The 17,370-nt window shown below is 45.5% G+C and overlaps 1 protein-coding gene across 8 annotated transcripts in view; it reads right to left on the bottom strand.

Moving 5' to 3' along the window:
- Positions 1-17,370, bottom strand: part of SVIL (supervillin) — a 231,288-nt gene that overhangs the window by 46,320 nt on the left and 167,598 nt on the right. For 6 of the 8 annotated variants that reach the window (XM_042945239.1, XM_042945238.1, XM_042945240.1 and 3 more), the window contains 8 exons: positions 17,172-17,342; positions 16,420-16,454; positions 15,794-15,855; positions 15,357-15,496; positions 11,479-11,722; positions 10,445-11,018; positions 9,380-9,605; positions 305-434 (listed from right to left, as the gene is read on the bottom strand). In XM_042945239.1, the coding sequence (XP_042801173.1) occupies positions 305-434; positions 9,380-9,605; positions 10,445-11,018; positions 11,479-11,722; positions 15,357-15,496; positions 15,794-15,855; positions 16,420-16,454; positions 17,172-17,342 (1,582 nt within the window). Of the gene's footprint in view, positions 1-304; positions 435-9,379; positions 9,606-10,444; positions 11,019-11,478; positions 11,723-13,431; positions 13,528-15,356; positions 15,497-15,793; positions 15,856-16,419; positions 16,455-17,171; positions 17,343-17,370 lie in introns of all 8 variants that reach the window. The other 2 variants (XM_042945242.1, XM_042945241.1) reach the window with 2 other exon arrangements.

The raw sequence follows: 17,370 nt of genomic DNA, 5'->3' as shown, positions 1-17,370 counted from the left end.
ACATTGTAAAGTCAGACTGCGTTTCAGGAAGGTTTTAAACCGAAGTAAGAGTACACACTTCAAAATGTAGGGACTTGCTTGCGGACGCCTTATGTATGCAGTGCTCTCACCAGTTTGATAACATCTCAAGCTTTTACCTTTTGATCAATTTCAGCTGCTGTGTGACAGGTGCACAGTGCGAACCCAAAAGGCAAGACAGTGTTTCACAGGGTGGTAATTAGTCAAGGTATGCATGCTCGCCTATCTGATGCACGTCCAGGCATGATGTTAGTTGAGTGCTTTTACCGAACACGTAAAGCATTACCTTCTTCTTGAGGGACTGTTCCGTTTCTTGTACGTGCAGGCCACCGGCGATAGACGCTTTGCCATACTCCTGCTTTCTGCTAAGTCTGTTTTTCCAATCCTCTTCACCGCTTTTCCTCAACAGTGCTAATCTGAGGGGAAAACACGCCAACCAAAAGGGGTTCAGCACCACACTCTTACTTGTAACAGAACCATAATTTGGGTCAGTTAGAAGTCTTTGGTCAATACGTGACCACAGCTACTGAATTTTAATCTTTTTGAATTTCATTTATCCTGAAGTAAGTTATGCCTGGAAAATTAACATAACCATTCCCTTTTCTAAGATGCAACCCCCCCAAATTTTAAGTTGATTACAATGCAAACCTGAAATCTCACTTGCCAGATAAAGATGCTTCATCATTCTACCAAAGGAATCTCTGTGTTTTTCCCTTGCCCTTACCCTGAAAGCAAAGAGATTAAGGTAACCATCCCCAGAGAAAAATGTCTTCTAATGACCCCTTCTGGTCACTTGGTAAAATAGCATTTAATGACTACAGCTGGATTGGATAGTACTCCTTTGCAGAAAACACAGCAGAAATGGGTTTCAAAACTAAAAGCTATAAAAAATTAACCATCGTCTTGTACCTTTCAATAAAAGGCAAATGAATGTTTAAGATTTTCTTCTCTTCCTGTACTCTAAGCCTGTCCTTTTCCTCCAAATGCACTTGGTCTTTCGAATCTATCTTCTAAATACAGAAACTGTTCTCTACAAACCCATTTTTGAAAAATGATTACTCCAATTTTCCTCCTGGGGAAAGCCACATACAAAAAAAGAATCTAATTAATTGAGATTTTTACCTAACCTACTTTAGCTCAACTCTGGTGTAACTTGATATGGAGCTGCCTGGATGCTACAATCTGTGAAAGGCTATTTTCGTGAGCATGAGGCTGTTTTGGCTCACTCCCCTACGATGAACGAAGCAGTCTTGGGCATTTAAGTTGGACAAACATGGGAAAGATAAAAGGGAAAAATGTGGTTAACCTTAAACTCATTTGAGCTGATGCTCAAACAATTTAAAGACTGGGAAAAAAAAGGATTTAGACCCCTTTTGCTCTCTGCAGAGCCTGCCCAGCCAAGTCTTTTAAACATCCTAGTGCACGTGCATAACTTGCATATTTTAAAGCAGCACATCAACCCTAGCTTGGCCGTGAACTCTGGTCAAGTAGCCTGGCCTCCTTTCCGTATTGGTCATACTGGGAACCGGACTCAATGGTCTCTTAGGTCCCTTCTACTAATTTTCCTGACTCCACTAAATATTTGAATTGGAGATGGGATGAAATATATTCTGCTCCTCGATAAAAGTTTTTCTAAGCAAATAAAAAAGCAAACTTTCCAGTACTTGAATAAGAATCCATTTCCATCTACAAACTTATACACAATCATACCTTAACCTTAACTTGTCCATTCATTCAAATAACGCAGAGTAAGCAACAAAGAAAAGAACTCCCCCAAAGGGGCAGAAGCTTCGAACTCTGGACCTATCCCTTACTCTTCCTTTTCCTTCCCTTCCCTTCCGCGATGCAACAGATAAGACCTCAAATGACCATTCTATAAAACTGATATAATGCCACTTATCAGTCTGTGATACTGTGATTTATAATGGGAAATATATACTTGGTTTTCATCAACTTTCTGGGCCTAGAGCTGCCGAAACCCTTGGAATTTCCTAAGTGATGAAAACGACAGAGGTGTCTATTAATCAGGTGCATTTGGGGAAGTACCTAAGGATGGGAACTGGTTGCCTCTAATCACAAATATTGATTAGAGGGGTGGGACTTTCAGTTTCACGCCCCCTGACTTCTGGAGAGGGGAGAGTGGCTGGAGGTGGAATCTCTCACCAATGGCCAATGATCTAATCGACTACGCCTATGTAATGATGCCTCTATAAACACCCAGAAGAATGGGGCTCAGACAGCTTCTAGGTTGGTGGACATGTGGAAACTGGGGGAGAGGAGTGCGCTTGAAGAGAACGTGGGGGCTCCACGCCCTTTCCCTATACCTGGCGCTATGATCTTCCATCTAACTCTTCTTATATCCATCCATAATAAACTTGAGATCTAGTGAGCAAAACATTTATTTAAGTTCTGTGAGATTCTCTAGTAAATCAAACCCAAGGAGGGGGTCACTGGAATCTCCCATCTATAGCCTGTAGGGTGAAAAGCCCAGGTGACAACGTGGCCCTGTCACTGGCATCTGAAGTGTGTGTGTGTGTGTTGGGGGGCAGTCTTATAGGACGGAGCACTTAACCTGTAGAATCTGATGCCAACTCGAGGTACACAGCATCAGAATTGAGTTGAATTGTAGGACTCCTAGCTGGTGTCAGAGACACTTGGTGGTGGAGGAAAAAACCCACATTGGTGATTAGAGTCGGAATCGTACTCTCTAAGACAGTCCCCATTTGGCTAATGGTTTCAGTTAGCCCTACCTGCTGTGATCTGTGAGGTCTGACAGTACTCTGCATGCTACAAGGACTAGTTCATGCACTTAAATACAAATTCTCAATGCCTTCAGGTGTTTCCATCAGACTAGATAATGACTCATCTTTTCTCTAATTATTCTGAATGAGTCGGTTTTATTCTAATAAGAAAAAATAATAAAATCATGAAAAAATAATTAGGATTTGCATAGAGCTTTCGAAGGTTTCAAAGGGTCTATAAATGAGATTTTCAAAAAGGGGACATGCCAGTCCTCTTACACTCAAGTGAAGAAGTACTTCCAATTCACCATCTTGTGACGAGAGACATTCACCTCCCTGACATTCTTGCAAATTGGTCTCAGAGCCAGCTTCCGTGTCTTACTTCACCTTTGACACAGACCAGTAGTTATTCATCTTGTCCATCTACCTTTTTTTTTTAAGTTTGTTTATTTATTTTGAGAGAGAGAGAGAGAGAGAGAGAGAGAGAAAGAATATCCCAAGCAGGCTCTGCACTGTCAGTACAGAGCCTGACGACGCGGGGCTCAATCTCACAAACCCGTGAGATCATGACCTGAGCTGAAATCAGGAGTCAATGCTTAACCGACTGAGCCACCCAGCCTCCCATCTACCTTTTTAATCAGAGTTGATTCCAAATGAGTTGAGAGATTCTAAAACGTCAAATTCATCCTCGTGAGTTGGGTTTATGGGAAATAATGCACTACAGTCCTTGAGAACATTCTCACAACAAAGCTCCTGGGAATCCAGAGCAATGACAACATAATCCAAGTAACCATACGGTTTCCTCAGCGGCTGCTCTGAGCGATATAAACCTGACTTAGAAAAAAATCAAACTGTGGAATCTACAACCAGCTTATAGTCCACCTGACACTCTACTGCTCTACACAGCAACCTCAAAGAAACTGGTTATTGTCCCCGATGCGACGGACAAGGCACGAGTACACATACAGGCCAAGGATTTCGTTGACGGAGGTCAGGCTGTACGTCACTGGGGCAGGGTGATATGGTTCCCGTGCAGGGGTGCCCTGCCTCCCAATAGGTGGCTTGTCTCACTACATTAGTGTGTTAGCTGTCCAGACATGTTTTTGTTCTCATGTTTTAGAAACTGCAGAGTATTCTGGCTTGCTTATAATGTTCTTTTCTCCCCCTGGGATGGCCTTCAAAGAATTCCTCCATTCCAAAATCCTAAAATCTTACTTCTGGAAGTGCTGGCAGGGTCATCATCAGGAGTTTCCAAAGACTACAGAGTAACCAGAATACCATGGAAGAGACGGTGGTTCGATTCAGCGCACATGGTACTTGGACCCTGCCCTAGTTTGCAGAGTGCAAATGGCACGACGGGTAACTTACAAATAACACGCACTGAAACTTAAATGTATCATTCCTGTCCCTTCCGATTTCCTACTGGGTGTTCAACAAGCTGAGGAGGGCGGGAGACCTTTCCAAACACGTTCTCTCCTCCTGCGATCCCACGACCCTCCAGAGTCGGCGAGACCGCTATGCGCTGGCAGGGGCTGAGGCGTGAAAAGTCAGGTCCTACACATGCCATAAATTACTGCCTATGCAATTCAAACGACTGTCAGCGCTTGTAACATCTGCCAAGTCCAAGCACTGTTTGCAGGTCTGTGATGTTGAGAGCCTGGGCATCTGCTTAGTCTGAGGTAGAGAGCCCAGTGAGTGGCACCGTGTTAGCCTATTAACCCCAAGGCCTGGCCAGGGGCCACCGCGCTGTGTGCTCGCCAGGCCACCCGGGGGGAAATGTCTGCCTGTCTTGCCACAGCCCACACTTTCTCAGCGGGGGACACTGGCCTGACGTGGCTGTGCTCAGCGGCCCTGGTCTGAGAGTCCTGCCTGATTAGAACGGGTTCTGCAGGCTCACAGCAGTCAGGGCTGGGTCAAATACGGGACAGGCAAACCACATGGCCCCTAATCTCATGTGGTTTTTCTCCTCCCCCTTTGAAAATGCCCCCTCATTTCAGACAATCACAGGCACCAGGCAGATTTCAGATAGGACTGACCGGCACTGATTAGTACTCGTATCCGATTTTGGTCTTGGCTAGTCTGCAGGTCGCAGGAGTGAGCTAGTGTGTCTTTCAAAAGGGGACAAATCAAAGATCAGAAAAGGAGGCTGAAAAGGAGAAACACACCTCCTGTCATAATTCTTACGTAAAGCTGGGGGCCCTCTGGTGGCTGAAATCTCCAGCAAGAGCCTCCAGTCCCTGCCGGGGAAGCATGGACACAGTCTCTGGCTGGTGGGGAGCAGGCCAAGGGTGGGTGGAGAGACGTGCAGGGGACTCTGCAGGCTGGCGAGAGGCGTGGGGCGCATTCTTCACCATTCCCGGGAGTTCAGCTAAGCCCTCACAAGACAGGATGGCTTTTTTGCCTTTTTTAGTAATCTCCTGAATACGAACACACAGATACCATTGCTTCAGTAACTGTGGAAAAGATTTCTAATAGCCTAGCGCACTTCTGAAGAGGTTTCAAAGGTTTTAGGCCTAAGGAACACACAATTTACTCGATTTATAATGTTTTTCAAAGAAGTACCCAACCAGGGATGATTTACACCCAAATCATTTAGGCAGTTACAAAACAGTGACCTTATTAATCCAGGGGCAAAAGCCAATTGTGTCCTAAGTTTTGTGTTAGTGATGGTTCAAACTCCATATTCTGGATATCAGCAAAGACGAAGAAAGAGAAGGAACTTTTAGGCATGTCTGCTTGAACCTCCAGCCTGCCCTAGAAAAGGGGAGCATATTGAGGATTTCCGGTAATTTCTTAGTTGCTACACTTTCCTAGGTCCTAGTTACTATGTACAAAGTGGGGATAACGCTGGCTCCCTGCTACGGCTGCCTTCAACACTAATGAGGTAGTTAGTGCATGAAAGATGCAGAGCACAGCACACGGCCCCGGGTGCTCCTCAGACCGGAGGCTCAGCACGCCCCCGTCCCGAGCAGAAAGGAGACGATTCACAAGGCGGAGGAGGCCAGAACTGCGTCCTCGGGGCAGCAGCTTTTTCGCAGAAGCGGTAAAGGAACTCTGCAAAGTCCAGTCTCTACTTCTTAAGAGTCGGAAATGGGAGTGTGAAACTGGAAATGAGCCACGAGAACATGTGCATTGAGAAAATTAACACAGGAGGTGGGCAAATCTTGCTGACCCTGCTGTCCGGCTAGCACTGGTGTCCTCCAGTCAATTTCCTAGCGAGACCACACACGTTAGCTGCCTGCAGGCCAGCGTGAGCGCACGGCAGTGTCACCCCGCTTACCATGGGGAAGGTGGGGACCAGTGCCTGCGCCTGTCGGTTCCCCGCGTGGGCCCTGGTGGCCCTGGGAGCCAAACCCCTCCTTTGGCAAAATGAGGCAGTCAGAAGAAATTACAGTAAGGCTTAAAAGTTCCATTTAGGGGCGCCTGCGTGGCTCAGTCGGTTAAGCATCTGACTTTTTTTTTTTTAATTTTTTTTAATGTTTTATTTATTTTTGAGACAGAGAGAGACAGAGCATGAATGGGGGAGGGTCAGAGAGAGAGGGAGACACAGAATCCGAAGCAGGCTCCAGGCTCCGAGCTGTCAGCACAGAGCCTGACGTGGGGCTCGAGCTCACAGACCGCGAGATCATGACTTGAGCCGAAGTAGGACGCTTAACTGACGAGCCACTCAGGCGCCCCAAGCATCTGACTCTTGATCTCAGCTCAGGTCATGACCTCACGGTTTGTGGGTTTGAGGCCCGCGTTGGGCTCTGCACTGATGGTGTGGATCCTGCTTGGGATTCTGTCTCTCCCTCTCTTTCCCTCTCCCTCCCCCTCTCTCAAAATACATAAATAAACTTAAAAAAAATTCTATTTTATGTGTCACCTCACAAAAGAAAAAGGGACACTCACATAATATATAAAGAGCATTCTTATTTTGAATGGGTCAAGCTTCATTCTTTCTTCTTTCTTAACAGAAGGGAGCGATCAGAGCCCCACTTAGGGAAAAACGATCACAGATGAATTATAAAGATACGCAGGTTTGCTTTTTCAGCAAAGTACAAATGAAAGTACTATCAAGATAAAGGGGGAAAGGATCACTGGCAATATATTTTCTGTTAGCATAATTTGTGACAAGGGTTGCTGCTAATAAAGTGTCCCCTCATCCTTTTTTTTTTTTTTTTTTAACATTTATTTATTTTGAGACAGAGAGAGACAGAGCATGAACGGGGGAGGGGCAGAGAGAGAGGGAGACACAGAACCGGAAGCAGGCTTCAGGCTCTGAGCCATCAGCCCAGAGCCCGACGCGGGGCTCGAACTCACGGAACGTGAGATTGTGACCTGAGCTGAAGTCGGCTGCTCAACCGACTGAGCCACCCAGGCGCCCGCCCCCCCCATCCTTTTTTTAAACAGTTATTTTAAAAAAACCGAAGAGCAAAAGTATTCTTTACTATCATGGTTCTCAACAGATCGGGGTCAGGAGTCCCTGGAGACTGAGAAGTTCTGTGTCCCACTAGCCAGATGGTGCCTGTGATCAACAGCTGGTTTTGAACCCACTTTCAGGGAGGTCACAGAAACCTCACAGCCATTCTTGAACTTGGACATCCGTGAGGTCCGGGTGGTTAAGCTACTGTGCCTTTACAGTCTCTCATATTTTCTACAAACGAGAACTCTACATTAAGATTAAAACTGCTTTCAGGGGCGCCTGGGTGGCTCAGTCGGTTAAGCGTCCGACTTCAGCTCAGGTCGTGATCTCACGGTCCGTGGGTTCGAGCCCCGCGTCGGGCTCTGGGCTGTCAGTTCGGAGCCTGGGGCCTGCTTTGGATTCTGGGTCTCCCTCTCTGCCCCTCCCCCACTCACATTCTGTCTCTATCAAAAAATGAATAAACGTTAAACAAAATTAAAAAAAAAAGATTAAAACTGCTTTCAGAAGGACCCAGATAAACTCAGATTGACTAAAAATGGGCAGATGAATCAAGAATTACTGCATAGTGGATAGACACAAAACGACATCAAAAGTCCTAAGTCCCCACCAGAGATGCGGAATCTACTTTATGAGCCTCTGTGAAAAATGGGAGCATGATGGTATGTTTCACTGGGATTTTATTCCAGAGATATTTTCTGATGTATAAAATGCCAGAACTTGTGGGTGAGTGATATTTCTCATTAATTCCCGTAAATGATGTCCCCTCCTTCTCACCCAGCTGATTATCAAGAGTAGGATCTCTGGGATCAAAGTCTCTCTAGGCCAGGTTTCAGAGGAGGAGGACTTCACACAAGCACAGGCCAGACAGCTTCCCTGATTCAAGACGTCACTCTCGCTTAGCTGACCCCATCAGTTCTTCATCTAAGTCTTGGTCTAGCAGTCTCATGTAACTGTGAATCTTTTTTTAAGTTTTATTTATTATTATGAGAGAGAGAGAGAGAGAGAGAGAGAGCGAGCATGCGTGCACGAAGGGGGTAGAGGCAGGGAGAGAGGGAGAGAGAGGATCCCAAGCACAGCCTGACGTGGGGCTCGAACTCACAAACTGAGATGATGACCCTAGCCGAAACCGAAGGTTGGACGCGTACCTGGCTGAGCCACCCAGGCGCCCGCATCTACTGTGAATTTTAAATAGGTAAAGGCCAAAGTAAGATTTAACAACCTTACTAATTTGTCCGTTGAGAAAGGCTCCATCTGCCTAGCTTTTTGTGAGTGATGCTCAAAAAGCTCGGCTTGAAAAACAGAATGAACAATTCTCAGCCTGGTTTGATACGAAAGGCAAAAGATTTATACGATCTGAAGAGAAACCAGAGTATTCATCCTGGTTTGATATATAGTCTTAGGCAGTGCAAAACGTATCCAGAAAAATAAGAGCGGCCACCGTCGGACAGCGCAAGAGAACTTCTGAGTGGTGGGAGGTGCTGAGGAAGGGTCTGGGTGGGCATGGCGGGAGAAGGTTCTGCTGGTTGGTCTTCCTGTCACAATTACGTCTTTTGCTGCTTAATTCCACGGTGGCTAATGGTTAACAAGGAAAATACGACCTGAAATATTCAGCTCGGGTTCCCTGTATCTGTCCTATTTAAACCCAGCCTTTCTATTCTCCACTCTTCTTTTGAATAAAATGAGGCTACGGTGTTACCCGACACTCACATGTAATCTTTCACCTCTATTACCTGATACAAAATTTCTAAACGCACTTCAGCAAAGTCATCCGTTTCACTTTCTGTAGCATAAACAAAACTCAGATTCGAATCCCAAAGATCGAATATGGATTTACCTTCATTCTGTCTACGTATACTTTACACAGACAAATAGTCACAAAGCATGGGTGCATTCAATTTGAAGCCACGTGTCTGACGGGAAAAGAGCCAAGATCTCTGCTGCCATCGCTGGCTAGTCCAAGAATTTCATATGGAGAAAAAAAAAGCAAACCAAAAAAAAAAAAAAAAACAAAAAACAAACGGAACTGCAAACAAATGATGCAAGCAGATGTCTGTGTTTCCTCATCTGAGTCTGGAACTGGCGCTCCTTGGGCACTACCACCCCTGAGCATCCAGGCTTGCGACGTCACCCCTGCCCATCACTCAGATCTTTTTCTATGAGCAAACGGCCAGCTCCTCCCCCACAGAATTACTTCCCAATCATCAAATCGTATTACCTTTCTTTAATTGACATGGTTTTGCTGGCTGAGTCGAGGATGCCCTCCACGGCTGGCGCTTTGATCTCTCCGGCAGCAAACATCGCACCCGGACTCTTGGAGTACCTCTCCAGTGCTTGCTCGGAAGGCTCTTGCTGCTTCCGGGACACGGGGGTTGCAGCCTGAGCACCAGTTTTCCCGGCAGCTGTGCCCGTCTGCTCGGAAGCGGGCTCCCCGAAGTCAGCCGCTGGGGAGGAGAGGAGCAAAGTCAGCACTCACTCCTCCAGGCAGACATTCTTCCAGCTGTTCACCCTCTGCGGTCCCGCACCGGGAGTTCAATCCAATCCGTGGGCGCAGGGGGGTGACCCAATCCACTCGGATTTATGCAAATCCGTATAGCAGGCTACACTCTGGGAGGAAACCAAACTGCCCAGTGGGTTACTGCACACAGCAAATGGTTTTGTGCCTGTGTGTCTTTTCCTATGTGCAACACACAGGATGTTAGCTTTAAGTACACGCTACAAAACGTTTCTCCTCCTCCAAAGCAATACTTTCTCTGTTTCAAATGGCTATAATCACAAACCAAAACCAGCACTGTAACTTACACGCTATCATTTTATGGAAATGCAAAAGAAGGACTAAAGCCACCAGCAACAGAGCTTCCTAGTCGGCATAACGGGACTGTAGAAAGAGTCTGGAAATCCACAGTCCTGGGTTCAAGCCCTTATTCCCTGCGCTTACCTAGCCCTTTTGGGGTCATCAACTCATAAAAGGGACTGTCAGGGCCAGCAGGTCACAAGGCTGTTCTGTGAGTTAATGTGCCCAAAGTCATCAAGAATCCTTGTCAGGATGTATGAAAGAGCTCCAGGTACTTTTATTGCTGAAAAATTGATTAATCCAGGTCAGATTCATGTGAAAGGGAGATGTGGGGAGAGGAGGATTCACCCATGATTTGTAACCAATACTAGTTGCAAACTGTCTTCCTACTTGAGTTAAAAATAATCACAGACACAGGCAACCAAGCAGACGCCAAAACAGGCACCAAAAACCCAGCTGTTTTTCAAAACTGTAGGAGCAGTAACGTACCTCTTAGTGAAAACTTCCTTCTTGGGACATTCTCCACGTCGACCTTCTCTTCAAAGGGCTGCCTGTCCCTCAAGTCTGGCCTCCCCTGTGCGATGCTTTTAGCCATGGAAAATTCCTTCAGTTCGTCACCAAGGTGGGCCACGGGGGGATGAGCCAGTTCCAGGCTTCCCCTTCTCAGAACAGCATCCTTGGGCTCCTTATGGCTGTCTCCTTCCCAGACTCTGTTAAGGGTGGGGCACGATGGCTCTGCTTCCTCACAGGACCCGTACGCTTTGCCACCATCTCCACCTGTCAAGACTCTCTTGCTTTCTGTCTCTCCAAACTCTCTCAACATTCCTCTGCTCCCACTACCCTCTGCTGAAGGCTGCCAGGCTTGGGACTTCAGAATGCTTCTAACCGGAGATTCTGAATTTTCTATTGAGGACGGAAGTCTATAGTCAGTGGCACCTGGGATGTCGTCCACAGATGGCTTTGGCCGAAGATCCCCAGCATACATTGGAGGGACTGTAGATGCCACGGTGGACACAGAGGTGTTAACAGTCGGTGAGAAAGGAATGAGCTTTCCACTTTGCACCTGCGAGGACACAGTTAAAATGCAAAAAGCTGATTCAAAAAGACTGTGTATATAAATCCCAGTTTATGGATTGGCGTAGACTGAAATACCACATGTGGTGCAGTTTCACTGCTCATCTTAGCGGGAAGCCAACCCTAGACATATTTCATATAATGCATCTCATTAATCAAAATCATCTGGGTGAAAAGCAGATTGTGAATCCTATTTTTTCTCTCCAGAAAGGACTCATTCCAGCTGCTTTCGGCAAGCAAATTAGGAAAACAGAAAAAGAGAAATGTACTTGGCATGGCTATCTTTCTCAGGAAAGAAGTTCTTACCTAGTTGCTTACAGGTAACACAGTTTACAGGTAGATCGCCTTCATTATACCCCTAACCCAGGAGCAACACTGTGTTCCTATGTTTTAAGAACCGCAGCCCCCCTCCCCCCTCCCGCAGAGGAACCAGATCACAGCGTACCCACCTGCTCTACCTCTCCAAGCGTGACTGGCTGAGTTTGATAGCGAGCATTCATTCTCCTCTGTCTCATGTCTATTCTGTTTCGGGTAGAAATAGCTTTTGAGACCGGCTGGGACAACTTGTTAAACAAGGCCAACTTCTCTGCTAAGCTTAGAGTGGAGGAGTCAGGTTCACCTTGCTCGGTAGAATCTCTGGCCTCGTTTGCCTGGTCTCTGGCTAAAGCCTTGTGGTGAGCAGATGCCTGTAGTCTGAAAGGGATAAAAAAGTCGGTGACACAGAGAAAAACCAACAAAAGCCCACTGCTAAATTGTGAATATTAACTTTCTTCCCAGCGTCACTCAATTTTGAACAGGGCTGACTTCTCCCTACAGAAATTTAAGACAGGAGTGGGCACCGTTTAGCTGTTAAGAAGACCACGGCTAGCATTACCAATCTCACAAAGAGCAGGTCGTTAGCTCCGAATTATTTCTACAAAGTGAATTTTCTCTTTAAGGAACTGAAGTCAGTTTGGATATGCCTTATCTTAGAGGGACATGTATCATTATAGTATCAATAAGTAAGGCTAAAGGGAGTCCCAAGGCATTACCAATGGCATATTTACACATTATCTAAGTATGTGGTTCAGAGGTATTCTTTTCACGTTATAGAATTAGGAAATAATACAGTCATTCGGCCAACAACATATCTGTAACAAAGGGTTTTGGTTTTGGGGGCGCCTGGGTGGCTCAGTTGGTTGGGCGTCCGATTCTTGATTTCGGCTCAGGTCACGACCTCACAGTTGGTGAGAGAGAGCACCTCGTTGGGCTCTGTGCTGACAGAGCCTGCTTGAGATGCTCCCTCCCGCTCTCTCTCTCTCTCAAAAATGAAAAATAAACTTAAAACAAGAGTTTTGATTTTCACTAGCTGAACACAAATGGTTCAATTTTAAAGATTCCTTTCACTCCTTCCGTATAGCATTTTCTCTCATAACTTTCTACCAGTAACTTGGAAAAGTGAAGGAAATTAGGTGCTGATAAGTTCCTCCAACTTTCAGGTGGAGGAGAAGGCTTCCCGTTACCTGGTCACTGTGGATCCTAGAAGGTTTATGACAATGTATATTTATGTCACTGGCAAATCCAATTCCCAAGCCCAGTGAACAGTATATCCTGTCTGAACTCCAATTAAATCACCAATTCACAAGCTGTCCCAGACCCGAGAGCAGGGTCAGTGTTCCAGGGTATAACGGATGGTAACGCAGATCGAGGAGAGCAATGGTCACCTACTTCGCCAGAGAGACCCCTGCTTCTGGGTGGTGCCACACGTATATCTGTACTGCCACGTGACTTCTTCTAACCTTACTTTTAGCCGTTGTGATTTGGTCCCTCACAGTAAAACAGAGCGGATATTTACATGCCGTAAGGACATACTTTCAAAACACCACAACTGAAAACTTAGTAGTAAAACATCTAAGCGCAGACACTATGAATTATTATTGTCCCAATCCCAAAATGCCGTGGCCTTGTCTCTCTATACGTTAGAAATTTATAGGATTGTTTTTAGCATGTCTTTACGATGACAGGCGTTTTTAAAAAACTGGGGTATTACTGGAATTTCAACATTCATGTTAACTCCCCATTTGCCTATTAATCTGCATTAAGTGCTAGTATTTTAGAAGAATGAAATCTCACAGGGATTACCACGATCATGAAAAACAGAAACAAAACAAGAGTGTAAGTGAGTTAGTGCGATCCTAGTTCCGACACACAACGTAAGCAGGTAGGCGAAATGTTTTCTCATGCAGGCCTACATGGAGTTAGCGGAGTCTTGCACTATGACAAAACAAACTGCCATCCATTCCCAGAGCAACTCGTCGCTCTGACTCGTTTCTCAAACAAATGACAGGCATTCAGAGCATGAGATGCATCTGCTGTCTAGGACCTTTGCCCTCAGGCTGCATGCAGCTACTTCTGTCCAGTACCTGGCAGGCGACACAGGGCTCTTAGCTACAGTGGGACTAGGAAGTCTTGCCATTACGGGGTGGGTGGTCACAGAGCACGAAGCAGGGATAGGTTCACTTTAAAAGCAATTGCCAAAGAAGGAACGTTCGTAAGGAGAGAGAAGAAGAAAAGAAGCATTAAAGGAAAACACAGTTTTAAATTCAGAAACAGCAAATCAATATTTTCACGCAATTATTTGCTAAGTGTTTGGGGGCAAATTACAAAAGAACGGGAGGAGCAATTACAAACTTAGGAAATAAGAAACAGGCTACGCGAACTAAACGGCATACGATTAGGTTTTGAAAGTTTGGAAAGGATTCACCCTGTCTTCAGAATAAATGCCCTGATTTTTAAAATAACTTAAGGGAAAGCTGATATCGACACCAGCAAATCAGTAGGTAATGCCCACGTTTCGGAATGTTGTTCTCAATCCATTTTGTAAAAAATCAGTGTATTCATATGATCTATAAAGCACATCAAAGTAGATTCGGGGCCCTTACAAGGTGGTAATTTTGGTTTATATTTACTGTTTCACTCCCACAGGTAGTTGCTTCTTAGTTTACAACAGCCACTCAAACATGAAAAAAAAAAAATGGGGCACCAGGGTGGCTCAGTCGGTTAAGCGTCTGACTTCCACTCAGGTCATGAGTTCACTTTTGTGAGTTTGAGCCCCGTATCGGGCTCTGTGCTGACAGCTCAGAGCCTGGAGCCTGCTTCAGATTCTGTGTCTCGCTCTCTCTGCCCCTCCCCTACTTATGCGCTGTCTCTCTCTGTCTCAAAAATAAACATTAAAAAAAAAAAAAAGGAAAAGCTGAGTTGCCATGAGTTCCTAATGAATGCATGAAGTACTCATCCACAAATACACCAGGAGGCTGAGGAACAGCTGGGTAAGAAGTGATCAAACAGCAGGTACATAGATGTGGGCTGCTACAGATGCCTCATGGGATGGCCATGCCCTGAAGGAGATGAACTTCCTTTCTTCAGGAACAGTGTGTGTGTGTGTGTGTGTGTGTGTGTGTGTCTGTGTGTGTGTGTGTCCAGGGGAAGCACAAAAGCAATTTTTAAAACACTGATAAAAGCTCTCACTTGATTGAAGCAATGATCTCTGAATTACTTTGGGAAATCCATTCTGAACATATAGGAACATGTTGCTCATGTACAGAAAGTCATCAAACTTCCGAGTCATATTTTGGGGTTTTTGGTGATTATTTAAAAACAAACAAAAAGAACCCTTATCTTTTTGGGATATCGGCTGAAATGCTGATGGATGAAACGGTACCTGGGGTTTGCCTAAAAACGATGCAGGAGGAGAGAATAAGGGAGTAGGATGTCAGTAGAGCATGACTGGCTGGCTGCTGACTGTTGAATCAGGGTGATGAGTACGTGGGGGGTTCACTGTATAAATCTCATGTTTTAGGGACACTGTGAGGGCTCAGTCGGTTATGCGTCTCACTCTTGATCTTGGCTCAGGTCATGATCTCATGGTTCGTGGGCTCAAGCCCCACGTCGGGCTCTGTGCTTGGGATTCTCTGTGCTTGGGATTCTCTCTCTCTCTCTCTCTCTTTCTCTCTCTCTGCCTCTTCCCAGCTTGCACTCTCTAAATCAATAAATAACTTAAAAAAAATCTGTTTTAAATTTTCCATTGTAAAAATGATTCGAAAATGCACAGATGAACAACAATTTTAAGTTCCTCTCTAGGTTTTTCTAGGAGATACAGCAGGCAACACATCCCATTACAAAGTTCATAGAGACCACAGTAAGGGAGATACCAAAGTACCAACTTCTCTGTTGGCTTCTCACTAAACCATCTCCTGATCACTTCACTTTATTTACAAGCCTCTAAATCTTTTTTTTTCCTTCAAGAAGACATTTCTCCCAAGGCCAAGAGGTCACAAGGGGGACTTACGTGGCTGCGATGGCCACTTCCTCGGTGGTGACGGGCTGGGTGTGGGATCTGTCCTGCAGCCGCCGCAGCCTTTGCTCCACGGCCGGGTTTCTGGAGCGTCTCTTTGGAACGTTTTTCTCATCAAATGATTTCTCCATTTCCTAAGATCAGAAACAATGTGGAATCCTTATAAATGTGGGCGAAGGGCGCGGGGGCCACAGAGCGTCTCTGTTCTGTCCCCCTACAGGACCCCTGGGAGGGCCCTCTGGGAGGGTCCACCTGGGAGGCAGGCAGCATTCTCAGAAGTCCACACCCCTGCGGTGTGGGCTGGTGGCCACATCAGCCGGGGGGCTCAGGCGGGGGGGTGCACGGGCCAGGGCAAGATGGGAGCCAGGGGCCACGCAGGGAACAGGGGGAGAGGGGTGACAGCATCTCTTCAAGCACTTGGCGCACCTTACCCTGAAAAGCAGCCTCTTGGCAGCAACACTCAGCTTGGCTCGTTCGTCTACCTTTTCTTCATCTGCAAAAGGCCACAAAATAGACACTAAACATCGTGAGAAAAATGGAGGTGAAATCTCTGAAGAGTTTCCCAAGGCTGACTTGGAAACCCTTGGAAGAGAAGAATGGACGTACCCCAAATTACACTTGGTAGTATTTTCCCCTCGGAGGGATCCCATCCCTCTGCTCAGTGAAAAGGTGCTAATTTCCACTGCGCTTAACCAGACAAAACTCCGTCCGGACAGGAATTTTCTATTCTAATATTTGAACAATTGAGGTTTGAGAATAGATTTTTACGAAAGGAAGTTCTCATCTTCATTGTTAAATAGTAACAAGAAATAAACAAAAATCTGCTTCTTTAGCCAAACAGTCGTTTCAGTATTATACACTCCATAGTTCTCTCTCAAAAATGAGGGAAAGCTCATCTGAGAATCTCAGCTAGGTTTTAATATTTTCACAGAAAGAAAACCTGCAGAAAAGAAATCGGTATGCTGCATAAACTCATCCTCTCAAAAAAGTGAAATGTTATGTAAACCTGGTCGGGGTGAGACGACAGAGAAGCGGTAAAAGGAAAACAGATACTTGCCCTCAGCAGTTGGCAATTCTGAATGCGACGCAGACCTGGGAAAGACATTAGCAAATAAAAATGACAAAAAGTTAGCTGGTGGGAATAGAAGATCCAAATAAAAAAGCATCAGATTAAAAGTAAAAACAAAAGTAAAAATTCAATCACACTCTCTTAAAGAGTATCATCCTGCCAGCAAGTCTCGTTGTGAACACGCAGGGACAGTTGTTAATGGACACAGTGGAGTACGTGTGCACACAACCCAGCCAGGTGCACACAACCCAGCCAGGTGCACACCGTGTGGAGGCAAACCAAAACGGAGTGTAACTTAAACACGACTGATCACTGTTTAAACAAACCTTACCATTTCTATGCACAAGCATACGGTCGTATACAACTCAACACGACAAGTAGACAGACATTTATAAGATGAATATAAAACCCCTATTTACTTGCCCTGGAAAAGTCAGCGGATACTCACTGCGGATTCTACTTTAACAAGGGCATTAAGAAACGAAAAACATTAAATGAAGAAAAATAACGTGTCTCACTTCTTACCATCTAAATGCGGTGTAAAACGGTTAATTGTGATACTGTTCTCCCAGGAAGCATTCTTTAAAAATACATGTATAAATATCTCTTATGGATTAGGTGGAAGAATTACGGAATCATCAGATCCCATTGACACAGCACCAGGACCATCACTGTGGTAAAAATCCCGTAAGATGGCTTTTACGTTCCTAGACTGTAGAACTACACGTACGCATGCCTACCTATCTGATTCCTTTCGTTCTGCTGAGGTTATAGGTTGAGTTCTAAATCTCTCGGAAGTTTTTCTATTTTCACCAGGAGAAAAATAGCGTCTTGGTTTCCGGGACCCTCTCTCCCGTTCCACACCGGTAGGCAAGCCAACTCCTTCGGCTGACCTCTCAACCCGGGATTGGCTTTTAGAATCATTGGGAGGGAGGATAC

The sequence above is a fragment of the Panthera leo genome, chromosome B4 (assembly GCF_018350215.1).
Source record: "Panthera leo isolate Ple1 chromosome B4, P.leo_Ple1_pat1.1, whole genome shotgun sequence".
Classification (NCBI taxonomy): Eukaryota; Metazoa; Chordata; class Mammalia; order Carnivora; family Felidae; genus Panthera; species Panthera leo.
Note: the sequence above shows the minus strand (reverse complement) of the source record. Positions and strands in the feature narration are given on the sequence as shown.